Below are 20,225 nucleotides of genomic sequence, written 5' to 3'. Positions count from 1 at the left end.
GATTTAAGCCACTGCCAAGCACTCTGTGTTTTCCTAAGTGTGCAAGATGGAAAAAAAGCTGCAAATTCTGTCTTGTGAAAACTGTCTGGCCTCAAAGCATGTAATTTCAAACCTGTTCTTTCTCTCTGATCAGTGTTGGAATAGGTGCCAGGCTTAATCTCAGGGGTTTAGTAATAGTGTTACTTGATGTTTTTAAGTGACAAACGTTTATTCATTGCCCCTGTGTGAACAGGACCATTATCAAAAGTCTGAGTGTTTATTGGACAGGTACTAATGCTACTGCTGACACAGGTAATTTCCTTCCATAATATTTTGTGTAGCATATCAATATATACTCTGTAAGAACATGTCAAATAAAATCTTGTATTTCATTTCCAGCATCCACCTCCTCCTGAGCAGCATAGCTTTGATGAAGTACACTTCTGCAACTGATAAATGTAGCAAGACGAACCTCTTTTAGGGCACGGTGCTCCAAGGTCCAACCAGGTGTTCCAGCAGAAACTCAGGAATAGTGCTCTGAGTCTATTGCCCTCAGGGCTGAGCAGCCTGAATCGGTGCTATTGCTCCAAAAGTGGCCTCCTCCCTGGCTTCCTCAGGTGTGAGCTTTATTGGCCCCCTAATCCTGCACATAGGCAGTAGGGGCCCATCCTAATCAGGCACAGGTGGGCTTAACACAAGCTCATGCCCACTACCTGGCAATTAGTGACACCTGGTTGCCTCATTTCACTACAGATACAGATGCTTAGATACCTTTCAAAGTCCCACTGTGATCAGTCTGTTTCTTTGCCATTGACTGTTTTTAAGTGATAGGTTTCCTTCATTTTAGCATGCAGGCTAATGCAGAGATTCTCAAGGCCATTGGGTATTTTTCAGGTGTCTTGGTGGCAGTCACTTGATCCCAAGGGAATGCCTGAAGCTTTAAGTACCCTGGTATCCTTAAGGCATCCTGAGTTTTTGCCTTTTTGGCAATGGTGAGGCTTCCACAGCCCACAGAAGTGGGAAAAGGATGCCCAGAGCTCGTGGGCTGCACTCCACCAGGCAGCATAGCTCCTGGCATCCCCAGGGCCAAGTGCCACAGTCCCTGCATCTCCTTGTACATCCTTTTGCCACGGGAGATGTTAATTCATCAGTGTGAGGACATCTGCATGCCAATGCAATTAACTGAACAATATGTTTTCACAAGCTGTTCTACAATGCTTTGTTGTGAAACTGAGATGGAGCATGCAGATGGAGCATGTGTTGAAATAGTTCTGTCCAGATATGCTGCAATGAACAGCTTAAAGTTTTATGGACAGATAAAATCCCTTCTTTGATAAGTTTCCAGCCTTTAATAGCTGCTCAGGCTATTTGTGTTCCTTATTTTGAGAGGGGACCACACAGCACTGTCCCACCCAGGCTGCACACACCTAACTCCAAGGCAACTGGATGGACATCCAAGGATGGGTTCTGTTGGTTCAGAAGGGTTGTACCATGATGGTGGGGGATCTTCATATGTGTGGGGGTACTAGTGGGAAGGGGCAGGAAATGAAGTGGGCAGGAGGGAGGCATTGCCAATGCCAGGGCAATGGTTGCAACCTTTCATCTCCTGAGTCACCACAGGGAAAAGTGGTCACTGAGAATGGCCACAGGCTGATGGACATGGTCAATGGAGATATCATAGAACCATAGAATTGGCTGGGTTGGAAGGCACCTCAGAGACCATCAAGTCCTTGATCCACTACCGCTGTGGTTCCCAGACCATGGCACTGAGTGCCACATCCAGTCTCTTTTTAAATATCTCCAGGGATGGAGAATCCACCACTTCCCTGGGCAGCCCATTCCAGTGTTTGATCACCCTCTCCATAAAGAAATTCTTTCTAATGTCCAACCTAAACCTCCCCTGGCACAACTTGAGACCATGCCCTCTTGTCTTGCTGAGAGCTGCCTGGGTAAAGAGACCAACCCCCACCTGGCTACACCCTCCTTTCAGGGGGTTGTAGAGAGTGAAGATATGAAGAGATATGAAGGCCCCAGAGCCTGCATAGGGTCCTGTTTTGTCTTTAAGGGAAGAGTCACATGTGGTCAGTAAGGTAGCTCCACTGATTGCAAATGAGAGCTTGGGTCTGGACCTTGCATGGGGGTGCTGCATATGGACACCCAAACACAGGTGTCTGCAGCTACAGCTGAATCTCTTGGTAAAGCTTTTGGTCAGACCTGTTGTGCCTCCAGCCTGCTTAAAGTGTCTTCCCACAGAGCTCAAAAAACATATCAGTGAGTCTGCATGCATAGAAGCTCTCGCTCATTAGGACTGTCTATTAAGTTGAGGAAATTTTGCTCGCTGGCAATGCATGGGTTCTGATTCATGCCAACCTGGAAGTAAATACCTGTCTTCTGAGGATGTACAAAATGCTTTTTGCATATTCACCAAAAATCCATTTTCAAAGTATGGCTCCTTTCTCTTCCCCAGGTAATCAAAAGAATTTGAAGGATCACATCATATTGATATGAAAAAGCAAAACTCTACATCCTGGCTGCTCTTTTGAAAAAGAGCACATTTACTTTTCATATCCAAATAGTTGGCATTCAGTTAGTCATGGCACTCCTGTGAGGCAGCTGCCAAAGATCTTTCTGGGAAATATTGCTGTGTCTGGTCATGTTTGGCTTGTTGGAGTTAACGAGGATTTATGAAACTTGACAAATTCTGGGTTGTGAGAAATGAGCAACTGCAATTTTGAGCCTCATCTTTGCCTGAGTAACTCTTTGATTTGTGATAATTACTGAAGATTTTGGTCAGGTGAGAATACTTTCCCAGACCTTGTGGTGTTCTGCTCGTATTTAATAATTCTCATAATAAATTTATCCTGATAGTGGAATAACTAACTCTTATCAGCTGAATATAAAAAGGCATTTTAGATTATCCAGTTTACCTTTAGTCAATATGTCATTGTATTCTGGATACTTTCTGGGGTATTGCTTGGTTTTATCTTTTAGTGGTACATTTCCCAGGTGAAATTTTCCACTTTCAGGGTAGTAAATTATCTTGAATCATGTTGAAATCAATGAGTCATAAAGGTGGCAACTGCTTTGTCAATAGGAAGCATTTTCTTCAATACTTCTTTCTGCTAAACATTGATTTTGTTCTACCTTTTTTTGCCTCTATTTCCCTTTTGCTTTTAAATATTAGTATTTCTGGGGTGGTCTTAATTAATTCCAGATGCTATCACAATTCTTTTAGGTGTATTTTCCAACCAAATTGCAATTTTTGCATCTTGATTATAATGCTATTTAACATAGCTATGCAAAGCTAAACTTTAGTACTATCTCTAATGGTACTTTGCCCTCACCCAGAAATGCCTCTGTCTTACATGTAATGTTTTGAGGTTTTATCTCTTTACTGAATTCAAGAAACTCATAATTACTGATTTAAAGCTTCCCTATTATTCTCACATTCTCTGTTGTGAGAAGGAAATTCAAATTGGTTTTCTCTCTGATTGAATACTATTTTTTGGCTCATAAAGTTTTCTTCTTTGTCACTAAGTAACAGCCACATAACATAAATATCAGGGCTTTAAAGCCATTTAAAATAACAGTTGGAAGCTTGCTAGTTAGGGGAAAAAAAAAAAAAGATCATGAGCAAATTAGATTGACTTGCATTTTGCTTCTCTGTATTCCTTCCAGCTACAATAGGGTGTTCAGTCAGACATCATCACTTGATTGCTCAAAGACCCAGCTAAACTACCGAGAAACAGAAATCCTATCATCTCTGTTACATATTCAGTGGTGGAAGAACAGGCACTACCTGCAGTGTCTTGACTTTGTCTCCACCTGACTTGGAAATGTAATTAGTTGACTTCAATTGAAGTCATCAAAGCATTCTTATAAAGAGTTAATGTGTGAGTTGTGCTACAAGTCCCTGAAATAATTACCTGGGATCTATTTGGTTGGCTCTCTGCTGGAAGAGCTGTGGCAGCCCCCCCCATGGCCCATCCCAGTGGCCTCCTTGTTTGCCTCAGCTGTTGGTATTTCTTTCAGCTAAATCTGAGAGGTCTGAAATTAGTTAATTATAGGAGGTTACATGTCTAGTGGGACAGAACAGCTGCCTCCATTTCAGCAAGCACTTTCCACATGGACCAATAAGGATGTTCAGAGCTCAGGGCTGGTGACAATTGAGTCACTGTTCTCTTGAATCTAGGGGGGGGGCAGAGGGAGTGTAATATTGCAGTCACCTATTAAAAGTGGCACCAGGCAATGCAGCTCTCTCAGGTTTTGCAGGGACTTTGGTCATAGATGTGGTCAGAGTTGTTATGGTTTGGAAATGCTTTCCCTCCTGAGCCAACTGAAAGAGAAATTGTGGACTTGTTGGGACTCAATGGAGGCTTCATCACAGAATGGTTTGGGTTGGAAGGGAACTTAAAGCTCATCCAGTTCCAACCCCCTACCATGGGCAGGGACACCTCCCACCAGCCCAGGTTGCTCCAAGCTCCGTCCAACCTGGCCTCTAACACTTCCAGGGATGGGGCAGCCACAGCTTCCATGGGCAACTTGGGCCAGTCTCACCACCTCACACTTAAGAATTTCTTAAAAATGACTAACCTAAATCTACCCTTTTCTAGTTCAAAGCCATTCCCCTTCATCCTCTTGCTACATGCCATTATGAAAGGTCCTGACCAGTACCCTTTATATGTAGGTTTGGGAGAAGACCCACAGGTGGAGGCCGGATTGAGGAATTCATCTTGCACACTGTTGTGTTTCTAGATGAAGAGATAATTTATTTAGGTCAAGAATTACACTGGTTTCTGGAAGAATGTGCACAGCTCATCATGCATAGCTGGGACTTAATTGTTTTCTATGGCTTTATCAGAAAGTTGCTAACCACTTTATTTTTTATTGTAATTCAGTGTTTTATTTTTACTAATCTTTATTAACAATCATCTTTTAAAAAGCAGCGGTTCTATGAGGAGGCAGATAAGATGTCAGAACCTAGATGCATTTCCAAAAGAAAATTTATGCAAATGCATTTTCATTTCAAAAGACTGCTCTTGTTATTGTAAATGGCTTGTTAAATTGTTACAAAACATCCACATCAGCATGAACAATGTAAGGGTTCACTGTGCTGTTAAAAATAGTCAAATCCTGGGGCTGCCAATGCATTTACCTGAGTTTGAGGCTGTATGTTTCCTTATGAATAGCCAGTTAAATATAATGTGGCCAGCTATTTATAGTGCACTCTGCATTAGCCAAGCTGTTTAATAAATGAAAGGACTTAAAGGGCTCACTAATAGGTTACAACCTTTGTGCTGTGCAATTATGATGTGTATGAAAACCTAGATCAATGGCCAGCTTTTAAAATCTATCACAGAGATGATCTAATAGTGTGTATTAATGTGTGATATGTTAACAGCTCTTGCTCTGGAACTTAACATTCATAACCCCGCAGTTTTATTTTTATTTAATACCCTTCTCTTCCAGAACAAACTTTCTGTGCTTTGTTCTGTTGTTGTGTGGAGCAAAGGCTGAGTACATCCCTTGGGGTATGTTTGTGGCCCTCACTTTTTATCTTAGCTTAAAATAGTGACAAGTGGTCATGATGGAACAATATGATTGGCAAAAAAAGAAATATTTAAAAAAGCAGTAGTTAATAGTGCCAAGAATTCTGCCATAGAATCAAGATGATGGCTTTAATAATTCCTAAATGGTCCTTTGGGAAAAACTCCGATTAATTCCTACTTTATCATTTTATGTACCTCTTCTTGCCTCAGAATGTTTTGTTTCTGTAGCAGTTTATACAACGTGGCCTATTGATCCCTGGCTCTAGCTCAACTTTTTCACACTTCATAGAAAAGGATAATGGAAATGGTGAGATTTAATACAAAAAGGAGGCTGAGTCAGTGTAGTTGTGCATGTAAGGAAACTTATGGTGCATGAGATCCTATTGCTATAGGCTATTAATGGGTGACCTGAGTTAGGTCCCTGTTATTATTTCCATCCAGAAATTAATTTTATTCCTGTCACTGACACCAAAGGAAACACTGAATTACAAATCCTGTTGTTTACTATCATCAAGAAGGAATCTGGACTAAATCCAGAAAATAACATAGTCTGTAAAACTTAACTGCCAACCTGTGTTGGTACCTGACCTTGAAGGTACAGAATGTTCTCCAGGCCTCTGAGCTTCTACCTCTGTGCATCAAAGCTATCTTCATTGATTAGGACTTGTTTCCTCTTGTATTTCGTTCCAGTGGGCACCCATTTTCATCATCCTGCCTTGATCCTTAAATCTTTAATCTATTTCTAGCCTGGGGGGTGTCAGATGTGGCTTTCAGTTGTGTCCAGAACAGAACCAGAAATTGAACAAAGGTTTTTCACTTACTAAGCAGGTACTAAACTCTGATGATCTCCAGGCTGCAGCAAGGATTACTTTTCCTTCCTGATAGCCCTCCAGTTAGTTTCCTGGAAAGGTCAGGTGAAGGTGCTGAGTCTCCAGAGTTGCTCTCATTGCAGTTTGCTGGAAATGTCCTTTGAGCCAAGACCCAAGTGAGAGGCTGAAATTCACCCCCATTTCTTTTTGTCTACATGAGGAAACTCTGCATAAGACTTGCTTGATCTGGACCACAGTGCCAATCAGCAAGTTCTCTGCATGTGGAGAGCTTTTTTCTTAACAGTGTTGTTGGCTGCACCATTTCCTCTTTCCTTCTGCTCCCAATGTAGAACAAGTGTTGGCTGATGCTGAGCACAAGCCAGTAGTGGTTACCTTAGGGAAAGTAATGTCTGACTTAATGTAAAAATAATTAAAAAACCCTTAATCTATGATCAGTGAAAGCAGTAGTTATTAATAAAACATTAGGAAGTAAAATAATGTATTTGAAATTATAGCATCCACTTAGTGGGAAGGAAGAGGTTGTAAATGAAGATACTCAGTGAAGGACTGCTGGATCACAGTGGGGTTTATTTATTAAGTACCCCACCCCCCAAAATCTGGATTCATATATGTTTGTGATAAGAAACTTGTATTCCTAATGGAGTGGGGCAGATCCAGCCTTGATACATCCATCTGAATGGCACCTTCAGTGTTCCATGGGGAAGAATATTTGAACAGTCAAGTTGCTTTAGTAATTTTTATCCTTTATGAGAATATTTAGAATCAATCCCTTCTGTAATCTTGCCCAAATCTTAATGATTTCTGTCATAATTTCTTAATTAAATTACTCAAGTGATATTTCTTTCTTTTGCTGCCTTTTCTGTATTACTGCTTTTTCTGTGCTACCTCCTAAAAATGTAAATTGCCATTGATGTTGATCGATTTTTCTCACAGTATCTCTTAACCCAGTTCAGGACTAGATACATACCCTGGGTAATGGTGGCAGTGGTGACAAAGGTGACATTTTTCTCCTGCTATGCAGCTTACACACTTCTCCCTGTTAATGCTTGTTAATACCCTCAACAGCTTCCACTGGAAACAATCCCTCTTGCAACTTTTCACCCTTCACATGCCCTAATGACTTTTTTGTCTACCTGGCCATTCCTCAACCTTTGCCACATCATAAATATTTACTTTTTCCAGCCTGAGATTTTGGAGGGGTCCTGCAGGAGTTATTCACCCAAGTCCATTGAGATTCCGGGGCAGCTGGATACTCAGCTCAGTCTTGCTCCTTTGAAAATCCCAGCTTTCATCTTTTTCTTTGCAAGTCATTCCCTCCTGCAGCTTGTTCAGTTCCATATACATTTTGTACATTTTTGGCTCAATTTTGTACATAGTTAACTTGAAAGAGTAAGGCCAGAAAATCAATTATAAAACTAAATTGACTTCTCAATTGACGTAAAGAGGAATTCAACAAATAATATTACAGGATGTTAGTTACAGTTTGCTGAGTTTGAATTTGTGCATGTTTCCCATGTACTCAGCTTGATTAAATGAATGCTTTCCCTACAGAGATCGTTTATTATTCAAAACTGCTAAAAGTGGGGTGCTTATCACCTCAGCTCCAGCTTCTACACAACGTGGCTCATCCAGAACACTGGCCTAGAGCCACAGGACACTGGGGATTGGGTTGGATCCTGGCACACGCAAGAGAAATTTTGACCCATTTGGGTCAGGGCTCTTTGGTTGGTCTCCTGCCCACCAAGAGGACATCTGAGAGGGAGAAGGGTCCTGCTAGCCAGGAGGTGGGCGGGCTGCAGGACACCCTGTAATCCAGCACATCAGGGTGCTACATGGGAAGGAAATACTATTTTATTGAAAGAAATTACTTATCTACAAATGATGCATATTTTGTCTGCAGGGTCTTGTTTTGAAGTGAGGAAGAGCAGGTATTTCTGTGATGGCACAGGATTAGTTCTTTTCACAGCACTGATTTTTTTTTCTTTTCCCTTTCGTACCATAATGCAGAGAAACATTAATTAGGAGTAGCTGCTGAGATGCCTGCCTTCAGTCTTTTTTATTTGTTTTGCTTCACTGGCAAATCATTTAAGTTGTAATGTTAGTTTTGAGGATGAACAGTTGGATTCGTTGTGGGAAAGGCAGTGAAATATTGGTAAACACTTAGCACAGGTTAAATTTTCAGATAATTAGGAGCAATTGGATATTTTGATGAGCATGGATAGTCAAATAAGATTACCATTTAATATGATTTGACAAGGTGTGTGTCAGCAGTAAGAACATAATAGAATTTCTTTCATATAGTGTGAGAATAAGGAAAACAGGCAATGTATTTTAAGACTGGACTAGACTTTTTTCCTGTTTATCCTAATATTTATTCTGGTTAGTTATCTGTGCAACTAATCCAGTTTACAGCAGTCTGAGATCTAGATTTATGCTGCAATGCCATTACATTTCTCTTTAATATGCACAATAGAGGAATTATCCACACTTTCATCCTTGCAAGGTTCAGTGTTTGCAGGCAGTTTGTTGCATGATAATAAGCCTGTGGTTTTTAAACTGTTAGTTATTTTTAGTAATTAGAGTATTCTATAGAAAATCATGTTTTAAATTCCCAAGCATTTATGTAAATGTATTTCTACATGCATTGTTCTTTTGATTTTCTTTGCTCTTCCTGAGCAATCTTTAGGCCTAATGAGAGACTGTTAGGAATTAAATAGGTCGTCTTGTTCAGTAAACAACTCTGAATACCTTTAATAAGGATTTATTTTCATTAGATTTGCCAGGACTGCTTCCATTCATCCACTCCCACTGTACTGAGCTGCAGGAAAACTCAGCTGAGTTTCAGCAGGTCAGAGCCCTTGCCCTAGGGGTGACTTTTCTGACCCAGCCTTACAACTGAAATGGCTGTTACATATTCCCATAATCACCCTGCCTTCAGAATAAGCTGATTTAGACTTTTTTGGGCATTTTATTTAGCAAGACAAAGCAGTAATCCTTAGTGCTCTTCCTCCCTGGTTAGCCTTGCCTGGTGTCACAAGCTTCTAATCTAGGGGGTTGTGGCTCCTTCCTTGGCATAGTTACCCTTGGCATGACATGGATGGGACAGCTGGGGACATCAGCGGCATCACCACATTCCCCATGGCCCAGCCAGTGCTTCTGCTATAGCCCTGCATTAATAATAATAATCCATTAATAATCCAAGGGAAGAACTTAGGCAGTGCTTGACAGAGGGGAGGGGGGGTGACACCTCTGTGTGACACCCAATGAGAAGAGCTCCCTGAAGAGGAGGGGTAAGCAGGAGGCTACAGGAGGGGATTTGTGGGGATGAGCAGATGCTGTCTATGTAAAAGGAATGTTTCTGGGAAGGCAGAAACCTTTTAGTCCCTACTGCAATGCTTGCAGATGAAATGGAAAGCAAAACAGCCCTCTCCCCCAGTGCTAAGAGAGTGAGGATGGAGGGCTGCTAAAATGAAACAATTTTCGTGGCTGGGATGTACAAACACAAATGAAAACCAGGCACAGTTAGTTTACATTCACGTGCAAATATAAACAAGGAAATCCTGGTTTATAGGCCATCAGGCATCAGTGTTTTATTGGATACTTTGAAAAGCCAATCCATCTTCTTGTCAGCATCCTAACTGCTATGCAATTACATATGTCCTTCCTGCTACAGCATCAGGTATTACTAAAAAATGCATTAATTGTGGCATAAATCCTGTCCCATTATTCAGTACTATGGCATTTTACTGGAAGTCTTGGGAAGAGGTAGAGCACAGCAAAATGGCACAGTGCTGATCCCATTGTCCCCAAAGATCCTTACATAAATTTGTGGGAATAAATAGTGGAGGAGTGCCTAGAGTAGCCAAATCAGATTGGGCAAAAGATGACTTTTAGTAAGATTGGATTCTTACCTTGGAACCACATTTATTTTCCTCTGCCTGCTTTTAAATATCTGTGGAACAGTATCTTGGAGTGTCCATCACTTTGATTTGTAGGTGTGTGACCCCAATGTTATGCAAACCCGAACTCGACAAGTGCTGAGGTCTTCTGTCAATGCAAAGCCCTGCCCTGAAGATTCCCAAATGAAGCCATGTATTCTTAACCAGAACTGCTTCCAATATCAGTACAACCTAACAGGTAGGTAGGACTCTCCAATATACTCTTAGCAGAGTTTGGTACTAATTATATGGTTGTTAAATTGGCGTTCTGCTTTTTCAAATCTCTTTGTATAAAAGGTTCAGTGTCCTTCAAGGCTTTCTCCAGTTGTGTTTTTAGTTATGTTTGCTTGTGGAGGTGTTTTAAGCCTTAGCACTAAAGGAGTTACAAATAGCCATCCCTGATTTCTCTGAGGTTAATTACATGTCTATGTTTTTACAAATTTGCAGCGAAAAGCACAGTTTTTGTGTTTAAGTTGTTATTGCAGATACACTGGAAATAAAACAGGTTAAATGGGATCTCCTCAGTGAGTTATAGACAGAATTAATTACAAAACTCCAATTAAAAAGTATAATCTGTGTGATTCTGGTGAAGCAAATAATACCAGCACAAGTCTGATTTGAAAGGTATATGGCGTATATGGGTGGGCATAGGATATTCAGAGCAAAATGCATTATTTAGATCTTAGAAGCAATTAAATATATTCCAAAAAAACAAAAAAACAAAAAAAAAATTCCTTTTGTTTTGACCAGCTCAGATAAATAAGAAAGAGAGAAGAGAGATCTAAGAGAAGTCTGGAGGCTGGTAGGAAGGGAGAACAAAGCAGGAGAAAATATCTGAATTTAAACTCAGCCTGTTTGAAATAAAAATACTAGAAACACAGGCAGCAGGAGGATGTCTTTTTTATCATCATATTTCAGAAATGCAGAACATTTATATGTTCATGTTTATCAGAGGTGGAAGACACAAAGTAATAGGTTTTCTCCCCATATGGTTCCTATTTGTTGGTGATGTATGAAAATTTTTGTTGTTTGTGTTACACTTTTTGGGTTGTTTTAAATGATGTTTTAAGGCTTATTTCAGTTTAGTTGTATTCTGACCGTCATAATTTCAGACAAGTAATAAGATAAACATTCCCTTCTGCTAGAAATACTGTTTTTATTTCACGAGTATTAGAGCTTAGTTTCAAATAATAGAAAGCTTTGCCCTGTGACAAGAAATACGTGGAAGGAAAATACTACCCTTCAGAAACTTCCCCATCTCCTTTATCAAAGTGAAATTTTACTTCAGACAACGCAGTCCTGTCAATGTGCCAGCTGGGTTGAACTGATACACTTTATCAGCCTCTACCAGTGTTCTGTGCACTCAGATGTACCCAGTTCATTGAGGGGATACCCGAGTGCAGAGACAGTGGTTTCTCTTCTGGTAGCTGCTCGGTTTGAAGAGCAACTTTCTTTTGGTGTGGGTTGTTTGGGTTTGGGAAGCCCTGCCGTGAGGAAGACAAGCTGTTCGTAGTAAAAAGGCATGGAAAGGGGAAGGTGGCCAAGACCTGCAGCACTGCATCCTGTGCTTTTTCTCTGCAGGATGGAGCGGGTGCCAGTTGGGTGCCAATGCCACCTGTGGGCACGGAGAGCATCGGCGGATCCTCAGCTGCCAGCGCAGTGACGGGGCCATCGTCAGCACTCAGCTCTGCCAGAGGGTGAGGAGGGCACATGCCTGGGCTAGGGAAACCACCTGGAGCTTCATTTTGGTTCCAGAAAGATGGTGCATTCAGATCTACACCAAGGCACTCACCATAGGTTGTGGAAGAGTTGTGTTTGGTCCTGGGAGTCCAGCAGTTGGGTGATGCACAAAAGCATCCCGAGGGGAGCTGGTGGGTGGTATGACACCTCAACTCCAACCATAGGGTCACAGAATGGTTTGGGTTGGAAGTCACCTAAAAGACCACTTTGTTCCTACCCCATTGCCATGGTCAGGAACACCTCCCACTAGCCCAGGTTGCTCCAAGCCCCATCCAACCTGGTCTTGAACACTGCAAGAAATGGGGCAGCCACAAGTTCCCTGAGCAACCTGTTGTATGTGTGGGACATGGCCGCCATCCCAGTTTTTCCAGCAAAGCTGATAACCACTGAGTTTGGGGCCTGTTAAGTGTTTGGGATTGCCCTTTCAGAGTAAGCCCCAAACACTGCTGGACTCTTGAATAAGAAATCCTTCAACCCTGAAACCGCTCGCACCAATTGCCGCCTTTGCCAACTCCCCGTACGTGGTGATGCTGGTGTCCCACCAGAGCCACTGCCAATTTTGGGGTTTTTCTGCCTTGGTGTCCAGCCCAGTCAGGAGGTGGTGGATGAATTGGTTGGGGGACTGAGACCTCTGTTTCCTTCTCATCCCACAGCTCCAGCTGGAGAAGCCCGTGCAGACGAGCAGTCGGTGCGTGGTGGACTGCGCGGTGGACTGCCGGCTCTCGGCGTGGTCAGCCTGGTCCCAGTGCTCCCACACCTGTGGCACTGGTGGTGAGTCCCCTCTTTTACCCCCTTCCTACCCCTACCCCAGCCCCAGGGGTTGCCCCGAGCAGTACCAAACCCTTCCCAGGTGAATATGGGCACTCTTGAGGTCCTGAGGTGTTGGTTTGTGAAATATGCAGGGTATTTCCAAAGTACTCTGAAGAGAAAAATGCAGCTTAGGAAACAAGCAGACAGATGCCTGGAGTGTTATTTTATTAATTAACTCAAACTCTCAGAATTCAGTCATAGGCAACATTCACCCCTGAGACAGAGATTATATAGAGCTAGCAAAGAGCTGGGGAGAGTTACTGGATTCTTAAGAAGTAGATAATGAAATAAATCCTCTTGTGAATTTACTTTTAATAATATAATTACTAAATCCCATTGAAGAAAAAACACTAAGGCTATTTTTCATCACTTAGTAGGTCTCAGGCTCCATCTTGTATCCACAGGTACCTTACTCCTTATATGAGTCCAATAACTTCGGTGAGGCTTTTGATAGCCAGTAGTGCCCACCAGCATATAAAAAGTGAAACGATTAGGACCTTTTTAAACTTTATATAATCTAAAAACCCTTTGAGTATTGACATGAGGAAATGTGATGAAGGTTTTATTCGAAATAAGCTTGTGACATTCTTTTTTCTAGGCTTCTGGTGTGCATTAGATGTACAGCTAATGGTCTTTAAGATTCGAGAGCCATAATGTATATTTGAATCAAATTCACTTAAGGTCAAAAAGAAAAAAGCTCTTAACTTCCATAAAGTGATTCCTTCAGATGGATTTCAGAGAGCAAAGCGTGTTACAGAAAAAGCTTAATGTTTGGATTAGTGGTGCTCTTTATTTGCTGAGCTTTTAGCCCTTTTGTAAAGTTGTGCTTTCTTAACAGAGATGAATAATTCATAGCTAGTCTTTTAACAACAACACTCTAGGAGTACTATTAGTTCCAAATTTTATTTTTTCTTAAATGTCAATTTTGGAGTGTTAATGGTCATGTTTGCTTAATGGACTTAAATTATTTTTTGAATGTTCAATAGCTTCCTAAAATAAACAAAACTATGAGTGCAAAAGCTGATTCTAACTTCTTTATGGCTTTTAGCATGAGAAAGGAGTTCACCCAGTATAGTGAGTGCCTGAAAGAGTTTTGTCCTGAGCTCTTCCACTGCACAGTTTGCTCAGGGATGTAGGTACTTGAGTACAGATACATCTGGTACTCTGCTTCTGATCCTGAAATACTTATGCAAATCCTAAAGATTAGTTAAAAAGCTGATGGTTCCCAGTGCATTTAAAGAGCAAATGGTTAGTTCATGTCCTAAATCAGAGCTGCGCTTCTGCTGGGGAAAACTGGAAACATCTGTGCCAAAGCAGACCTTCCAGTGAGTGTCCTGCCTGTAGATCCCAAACCTTGTTAAGGATACTTGAACCACACAGAAAAACCCAAGCTCAGCTCTCTGGGTCATCTTCTGGTCCTCAAAGATCATAACTCCATCATACTGCTGGCTAAAGACCTGGCTTGTACAGTTCACGATATAGACATGTGTGATTTAAAAGCTGGAGACACTGTTTTGTGACCCTATGGCATCTAAGGAGCTAGGAAAGCTATCTTTAAAAGTGCATCATAAGGAAGCCAAGTTTTGTTCCATCTCTCTCCCTCATTTATATGACTTTCCAGGGACCCAAAGATCCTTCTGAATCTCATCCCAAAGCAGGAACATCAATAGGACAAAAGCGCTTTGCAGCCAAGTCATTGCAACCACATGGTTTATTTTACCACAGCCCCAGTCCTGATCTCACTTTTGCTGCCACAACCATCAGGTGAGGAGCTACACTGAGATCAAACATCCAGGATGGAGGTACCTTAGCACCAGGCATAAAGTGGTGACCTCTGTGTGGTTTCAACATCAGGAATACCATCATTTCAACTTCTTCACTGAGTTCCAGTTGGTTATAAGTATTACTTTATAGTATTATCAAAGATGATGATAACTTAACCAGGTGGTACTTCACAGATGGATATAGTGAGAGTTCCCCACCCGAAGGTGCATAGACTGCAATGCCTTTAAAATCATCATTAATTTCTCATTGGCATTTGTAAGAATAGGATGAAGCCTCAGATTAGGGAAAACCAAAGGATGACAGTGAACATGGGAATGACAATGAACAATGGGAATCAACTGTAGTAAACACTGATTCAGCTTCCCTTGCCAAATAAGTAATTTCCCACTGTTTGATAAAGCTGCAATGTAGGACTTGGATGTGCACTTTTCAGAAGTAATTCACAGCAAGTAAGTTGCATGCACCGTTCCTGGCTCTGCTCACAAGAATATTCTGCTTTTCTGGCTTTTCTTGGAGAGCCTGTGAAGGGCCTACTGAAGTACCATAAATGGCTTCAAAGAGAAACATAATTCAAGTACCATTCAGATCAAAATTTAGTGTTGATGGATTTATGCTTTCATGTGTTTCTTAAGTATTGTTGCTAACATTTTTGTTCTGTCCATTTCTTCCAGTAACTTGGTTTGCTATGATATATTTAAACAGATGGTAACTTTCTCTTGTTCAGGTTTTATTTTATGGAACAATGAATTTAAACAAGAAGTGGTGCTGCTCTTTATGGGGGCACTGACAGCTAATATGGTTCTGGTACACAACAGCCACAGGCGAATATATTGATTTTTATAAATGATGAGTAAAGGAGATCTCTCTTTCCTGCCTTTGCTGAGCCTACGGAGATTTGTAACTGATTCTTGCCTCTTGCAGCTGCCGTTCTGGGCAGCATTGTGCAGGATGCTGGCTGACACTGGATTATATATTAGGGTTCCTTGTATAAGTTGATGTACTGCTATGAAGAGATGTATGGTACTGCCTTAATGGATGATACTCTCACAGCCTGAATCAAAGTTCCTGGAGAGCTATTTGGTAAAGGATAATCTGCAGCAAATGGTATTTCCTTTGTTAAGGCAAATGAATACACAAAGACACTGAATTTTTCTACAAAAAGGTGTTCCAATCCCCTATGATTTATCCCAAGTTGTCTGACAGGAATGCTAAACAGTATAATCCTACCAAAACCCATGCTTTGCCACTCATGAAGCTGACTTCAGCGGATCAATTGTGGGATTTACCAAAGATACCCAGGGCTGAACACCCTGCTGGGCCTTGCCCAGAGCCCAGAAGAGCCCATAGTGGATTGCAGAGATGTGCACCCTGACACCAGGCTGACCCCTGGGATGGAAATGAGGAGGACAATGATGTCTGCAACTGAAAAATCTGGTGGTTACATTTTTCACTGATTCATCACCAATCTGGGGAAACATCTTTGGGTTTGCCTTACAAAGAAGAAGAAACTTTCACGACTTTTCCTCACTTGCTATTCAAACTCCTGTGTGACAGCTCTGGGAGATGTTGCTAGAAGAGGGGTCACCACAGCCTCTTCCTGAGATCTGGGTTCTCCAGTGCCTGCTGGAGGACTGGCAGTGGGAGGGAGATGAAAAGCCCTATTTTTCACCCCTTTGCTTGTGACTTGACCTAAGAGCTGTGACTGGATCCCTGCTCTAGTCCTGTGGTTGTGTTTTCTGTGCTCTGCTCATGCTCATCAGATAACGACGTGTCTGTAATTTTGGCTGGGATGAACTCTAGAAGGAATTTTAATCATCTTGGTTTCAGCCACAATGCATGACTTTGTGGGGATAAAATACAAGGAATGACAAGAAATGTTGGGGGGTAATACATCTTATTCTTCCAAGATGAAAATAGGATCCTATGTTCCTGAGATGAAATTTTAGACGCTGGTGCAAAACAGAATTTTAAGTAACCAGTGTTAACAACAAGATCCTCTTTTTTTCCCTTTCAAAACTAAAACAGACTTGAGGAGATGAGGAAATACTGATTTTTAATTTTCAGCAAACTTTTTTTCTATAGGGATGTGGCAATTCATTGGGAAATTAAAAGAAAAATTAACAGGGAAATGAAAAGATAACTGGGATTTCTTTAACTCTGTATTGGAAGCAAATTAATTTCAGCTGCAGTGAAATTCTATTCTCCAGAGGCAGCAAAAGATTAGATACTTAAAAGTAAAAGTGGGGAGTTTTTAAGCTACCTGCATGGTCACTGAGCCCTAGGTAGGTAATATTTGTGGAGTTAAAAAGAAGAATCAGAGCTTTAAGAAACTCATTGCAGTGATTGTGCAAAGACAGACTTAAATGAAATTTTTTTCTTTAGTGATGTATTCACAGTATAAAAATAAAGTAGTAGACTAAATGAGCCAAGCACAGACTGACCTTTGTGAGTGTAGTGAGTTCAAATAGTTTGCATAACTAACTGTAGGAGAATAAAATGTAAATAAATACAGAACAGTTAATTCCTCATAAAGGGAAAATGGTGTTTTCTATTCAGTGACCCTCCCATTCACATTTTGCTGGAAAGATGTTAAAACCAGTGTTTGAAAGGAAATATTTCTTTAATCAAAATAGCTTGATGATTGCTTCAGGCTTTTAGGTCCCTCCCAGTGACACTGGTTCTTTTCACCTTAGGGGGTTAAACCTTAACTGTGCTGATGGATGGTGTAGGTTGGGGAGCTGCCTGCCCCAGGGCATCCCCAGCACCCCACAGCTTCCCACCAGTCCCCAAAGAGCCTTTTCCATCATGTTCCACTCCTCAGCATTCCAAACTGAGAGGAAGCCAGCAAAATCTCCAGTCTGTTGCTGGAGAGGAAGATGCAGCTAATTTTGGGCTCTTGGGCAGGAGGGACTGATGTGGGGTTTGCCAGCAGCGGGCTGGGGGGGGTTACTGTTCCCTTGCTCTTACCCTTGTGAACTGCAGGAATTTCATACCTTTCCTCTCAGTTGGTAGGGTTTTTTTCCATCTCCTGATGTATCTGATTCCGTGATAGCTGAATGCACTGTTATGTGGATAAGAGCTTTTATCATCACTCCTTACAAACTCCCCAGGTCCAAGGGATTAGAATTCGAAAAGGAAGAAGTCTTAAAATTGATTTAAATGGGTTTAGAAATGGAATTCAATGGGTCAGAGCAAGGGAATGGCATTGTAAAGGTAAGAGAGCTCACTAAGGCACCCTTCAGTAGCTTTTTCAGTTGTGTCTGCTTTTAATTTTTATTTGCTGAAGTGTTTTGGGGAGCCCAGCTGCAGAGGCAGCCAGGATGCCAGTTCTCAGCCATGTCCCTCAAACCCAGGGGCAGTGCCACTCATTAATAACAGTGTTCCTGAAGAGCTGGGAGAAGGCTCTGGATGGGTCTCCCATCCTCCCCACCTCGCAGGGTTTGTGTCTGTGTGTATTCCCTGGGCTCCCCTCTTCTCCCAACTTCAGCTGGACCAGTGCCATCCACAGGGTCAGCTCCCTCCCAGTGTTGCCCTTCCCTTTGCAGTGTGTTGCTAATTACTGCTTGCATCCATCTCGCTCCATGTCTGCCCTTATTACCCAAACCTTTCAATTTTTCTAACACCTCCTAAAAGCCAAAGCAGAAGTTTAACCTACAGCACGATTTCCTGCATCCCGTTGCATAAGGGTTGTTTTTTTTTTTTTTTTTTTTTTCCTCCCACTTTTCTTTTTAAAAAGGAGCCGGGACTCTAATTGGAACATTTTGAGTGAAAATATTCCTGGACATAAATGGATAGCAAAGGAGATAGAAACGGAATTGCTGTAACTTAAATGAATATATTCAGTTTTATTATTTCAAAAGTAGTACTGTAATTGCTTTTTCCACTCGGTGCCTCAAGAAGGTTTCACCAATAATGAATAGGATTTTAGTGGAAATGGCAGAAGTGGTTATGGATGGTAATAACCACAAGAGTGTTTGCAGTTTTCAAATTAGATGCACATAATTGGCCATAAAAAGAAAATCTCACTTGTTAAAAATCTCTGGAAACATACTGAGTGTGTAACGTAAGAAATAGCGCTGTCATAGGAATTATTTCCTTGTCGTCTTTAATAATCAGGATTTAGTCAAGTATTTAAATGTGTTGTATAAACAGATAATATATTTGGAAAACACAGGCTGCTCTGTGCAGCTGCTTGAAAATACCCCTGTTTGAAAATACCCCTTGCATCACTTAGGCGTAGCGATTGCATCTGTATTATCCAAACACCCTTCCCAATTAATTGCTTTTTTAACCGATTTTAGCGGTGGAAAATGGACCGGAAATAACGACAAATTGTCAAATCTGCCTTTTCTTTTCTCCGTTCTCTCCCTTCCTTTCTCTCCCTGTCTCCATGCCCCCCCCCCCGTGTCCTGCCTCCTCCCCTCGCCTAGGCCAGATGGTGCGTGGGCGCTCGGTGGTCCTGCAGGCAGTGGGTGAGGGCAGACCCTGCCCACAGCAGCTCACCCAGCACCGCAGCTGCCCGGTGAAGCCCTGCTACAGCTGGCTGCTGGGCCCGTGGTCTCCCTGCAGAGTCCAGGTATGGCTCCTCTTCACACCTCCTTGGGCTGAGGTCACAGCCAGAACCATCATTTTTATGGCAGGATTGATTGAGGTTGAGGATCGGGGGTGGCTCTGTGGCCGGCGGGAGCTGTAGGAGAGCAGGGGAAAGTTCGGAAGCAGTGAAACCTCTGTGCCTCCTCTTCCAGCCATCAGCAGTGATTTATAACACTGTGGGGACAAGAACCACCAGGTTGTAGAGGTATTACAGCAGATTTACAGAGTGAATGTGCTTGAGTGAGCATAGTCACGGTGACCTATAATTTAATTACACAAAATAACAAGAAAATAGATGCTCGAGATTTCAAGAGTGCCTGGTGATTTTTCTCTTTTGCTTCCTATTTTTTTTCATTTAAGTATATAGTACTTAAATAGCAGGTCTTTCCCTGCAAGGTCTCTCACACAATAGTGTGAGTTCTTAAATGAAGTGCTGGTTTCTGCTCTCTCCTTAGCCTGGCTATTTTTTTAATGACCTAAAACTGCCTGGATTCAGCTGTGATATGCTGTACCTCCACTCAGCACCCCAGCATTGCCAGCTCTGGAGCCATCCTTTCCTCCAGGCCAGTGATTTGCATCCAGCTTCAATCGACTTCCCCCCTCCCCTGGTGCTTTTTCTTCTCTCTTTGTCTGTTAGGTCACATTTCCAATACAAAACCATATTAGATGGTTACCCAGTTTAAACAGTGGTGAATCTGAAGTTTCTCAGCCAGAGCACAGTCCCCATGTGGAGCTTCAAGCAGGCTTTGCCAAGGTGCTGGTGGGAGAAGCATGGCTATAGTGGGAAAGTGCCCCAGAGGACAGGACCTCTACAAATTCATGGCTGCTTCTCCTCCTTATACCATGTAGGAGACTGAAGACAATAATAATACACATTCAGACACAATCCTTTTGAGTTTTCTACTCTGCTCTCTGCCAATGCCTTGAATACTGACGTGGTTTCTGGGTGGTGTAGATGACTGTGCAGAGATTACTGCAGGTGGTAGAAGAGACAGACACCC

At 41.9% G+C, this 20,225-nt stretch overlaps 1 protein-coding gene across 1 annotated transcript in view; it reads left to right on the top strand.

Annotated features, from left to right (window-relative positions):
• The window catches only part of THSD7B (thrombospondin type 1 domain containing 7B), a 313,731-nt gene that overhangs the window by 279,709 nt on the left and 13,797 nt on the right, over nucleotides 1–20,225 (top strand). The window contains exons 19-22 of the mRNA XM_071746457.1: nucleotides 10,354–10,495; nucleotides 11,878–11,993; nucleotides 12,690–12,807; nucleotides 19,062–19,207. Of these exons, the coding sequence (XP_071602558.1) occupies nucleotides 10,354–10,495; nucleotides 11,878–11,993; nucleotides 12,690–12,807; nucleotides 19,062–19,207 (522 nt within the window). The remainder of the gene's footprint in view (nucleotides 1–10,353; nucleotides 10,496–11,877; nucleotides 11,994–12,689; nucleotides 12,808–19,061; nucleotides 19,208–20,225) is intronic.

The sequence above is a fragment of the Heliangelus exortis genome, chromosome 6 (assembly GCF_036169615.1).
Source record: "Heliangelus exortis chromosome 6, bHelExo1.hap1, whole genome shotgun sequence".
In the NCBI taxonomy this organism is placed as follows: Eukaryota; Metazoa; Chordata; class Aves; order Apodiformes; family Trochilidae; genus Heliangelus; species Heliangelus exortis.
Note: the sequence above shows the minus strand (reverse complement) of the source record. Positions and strands in the feature narration are given on the sequence as shown.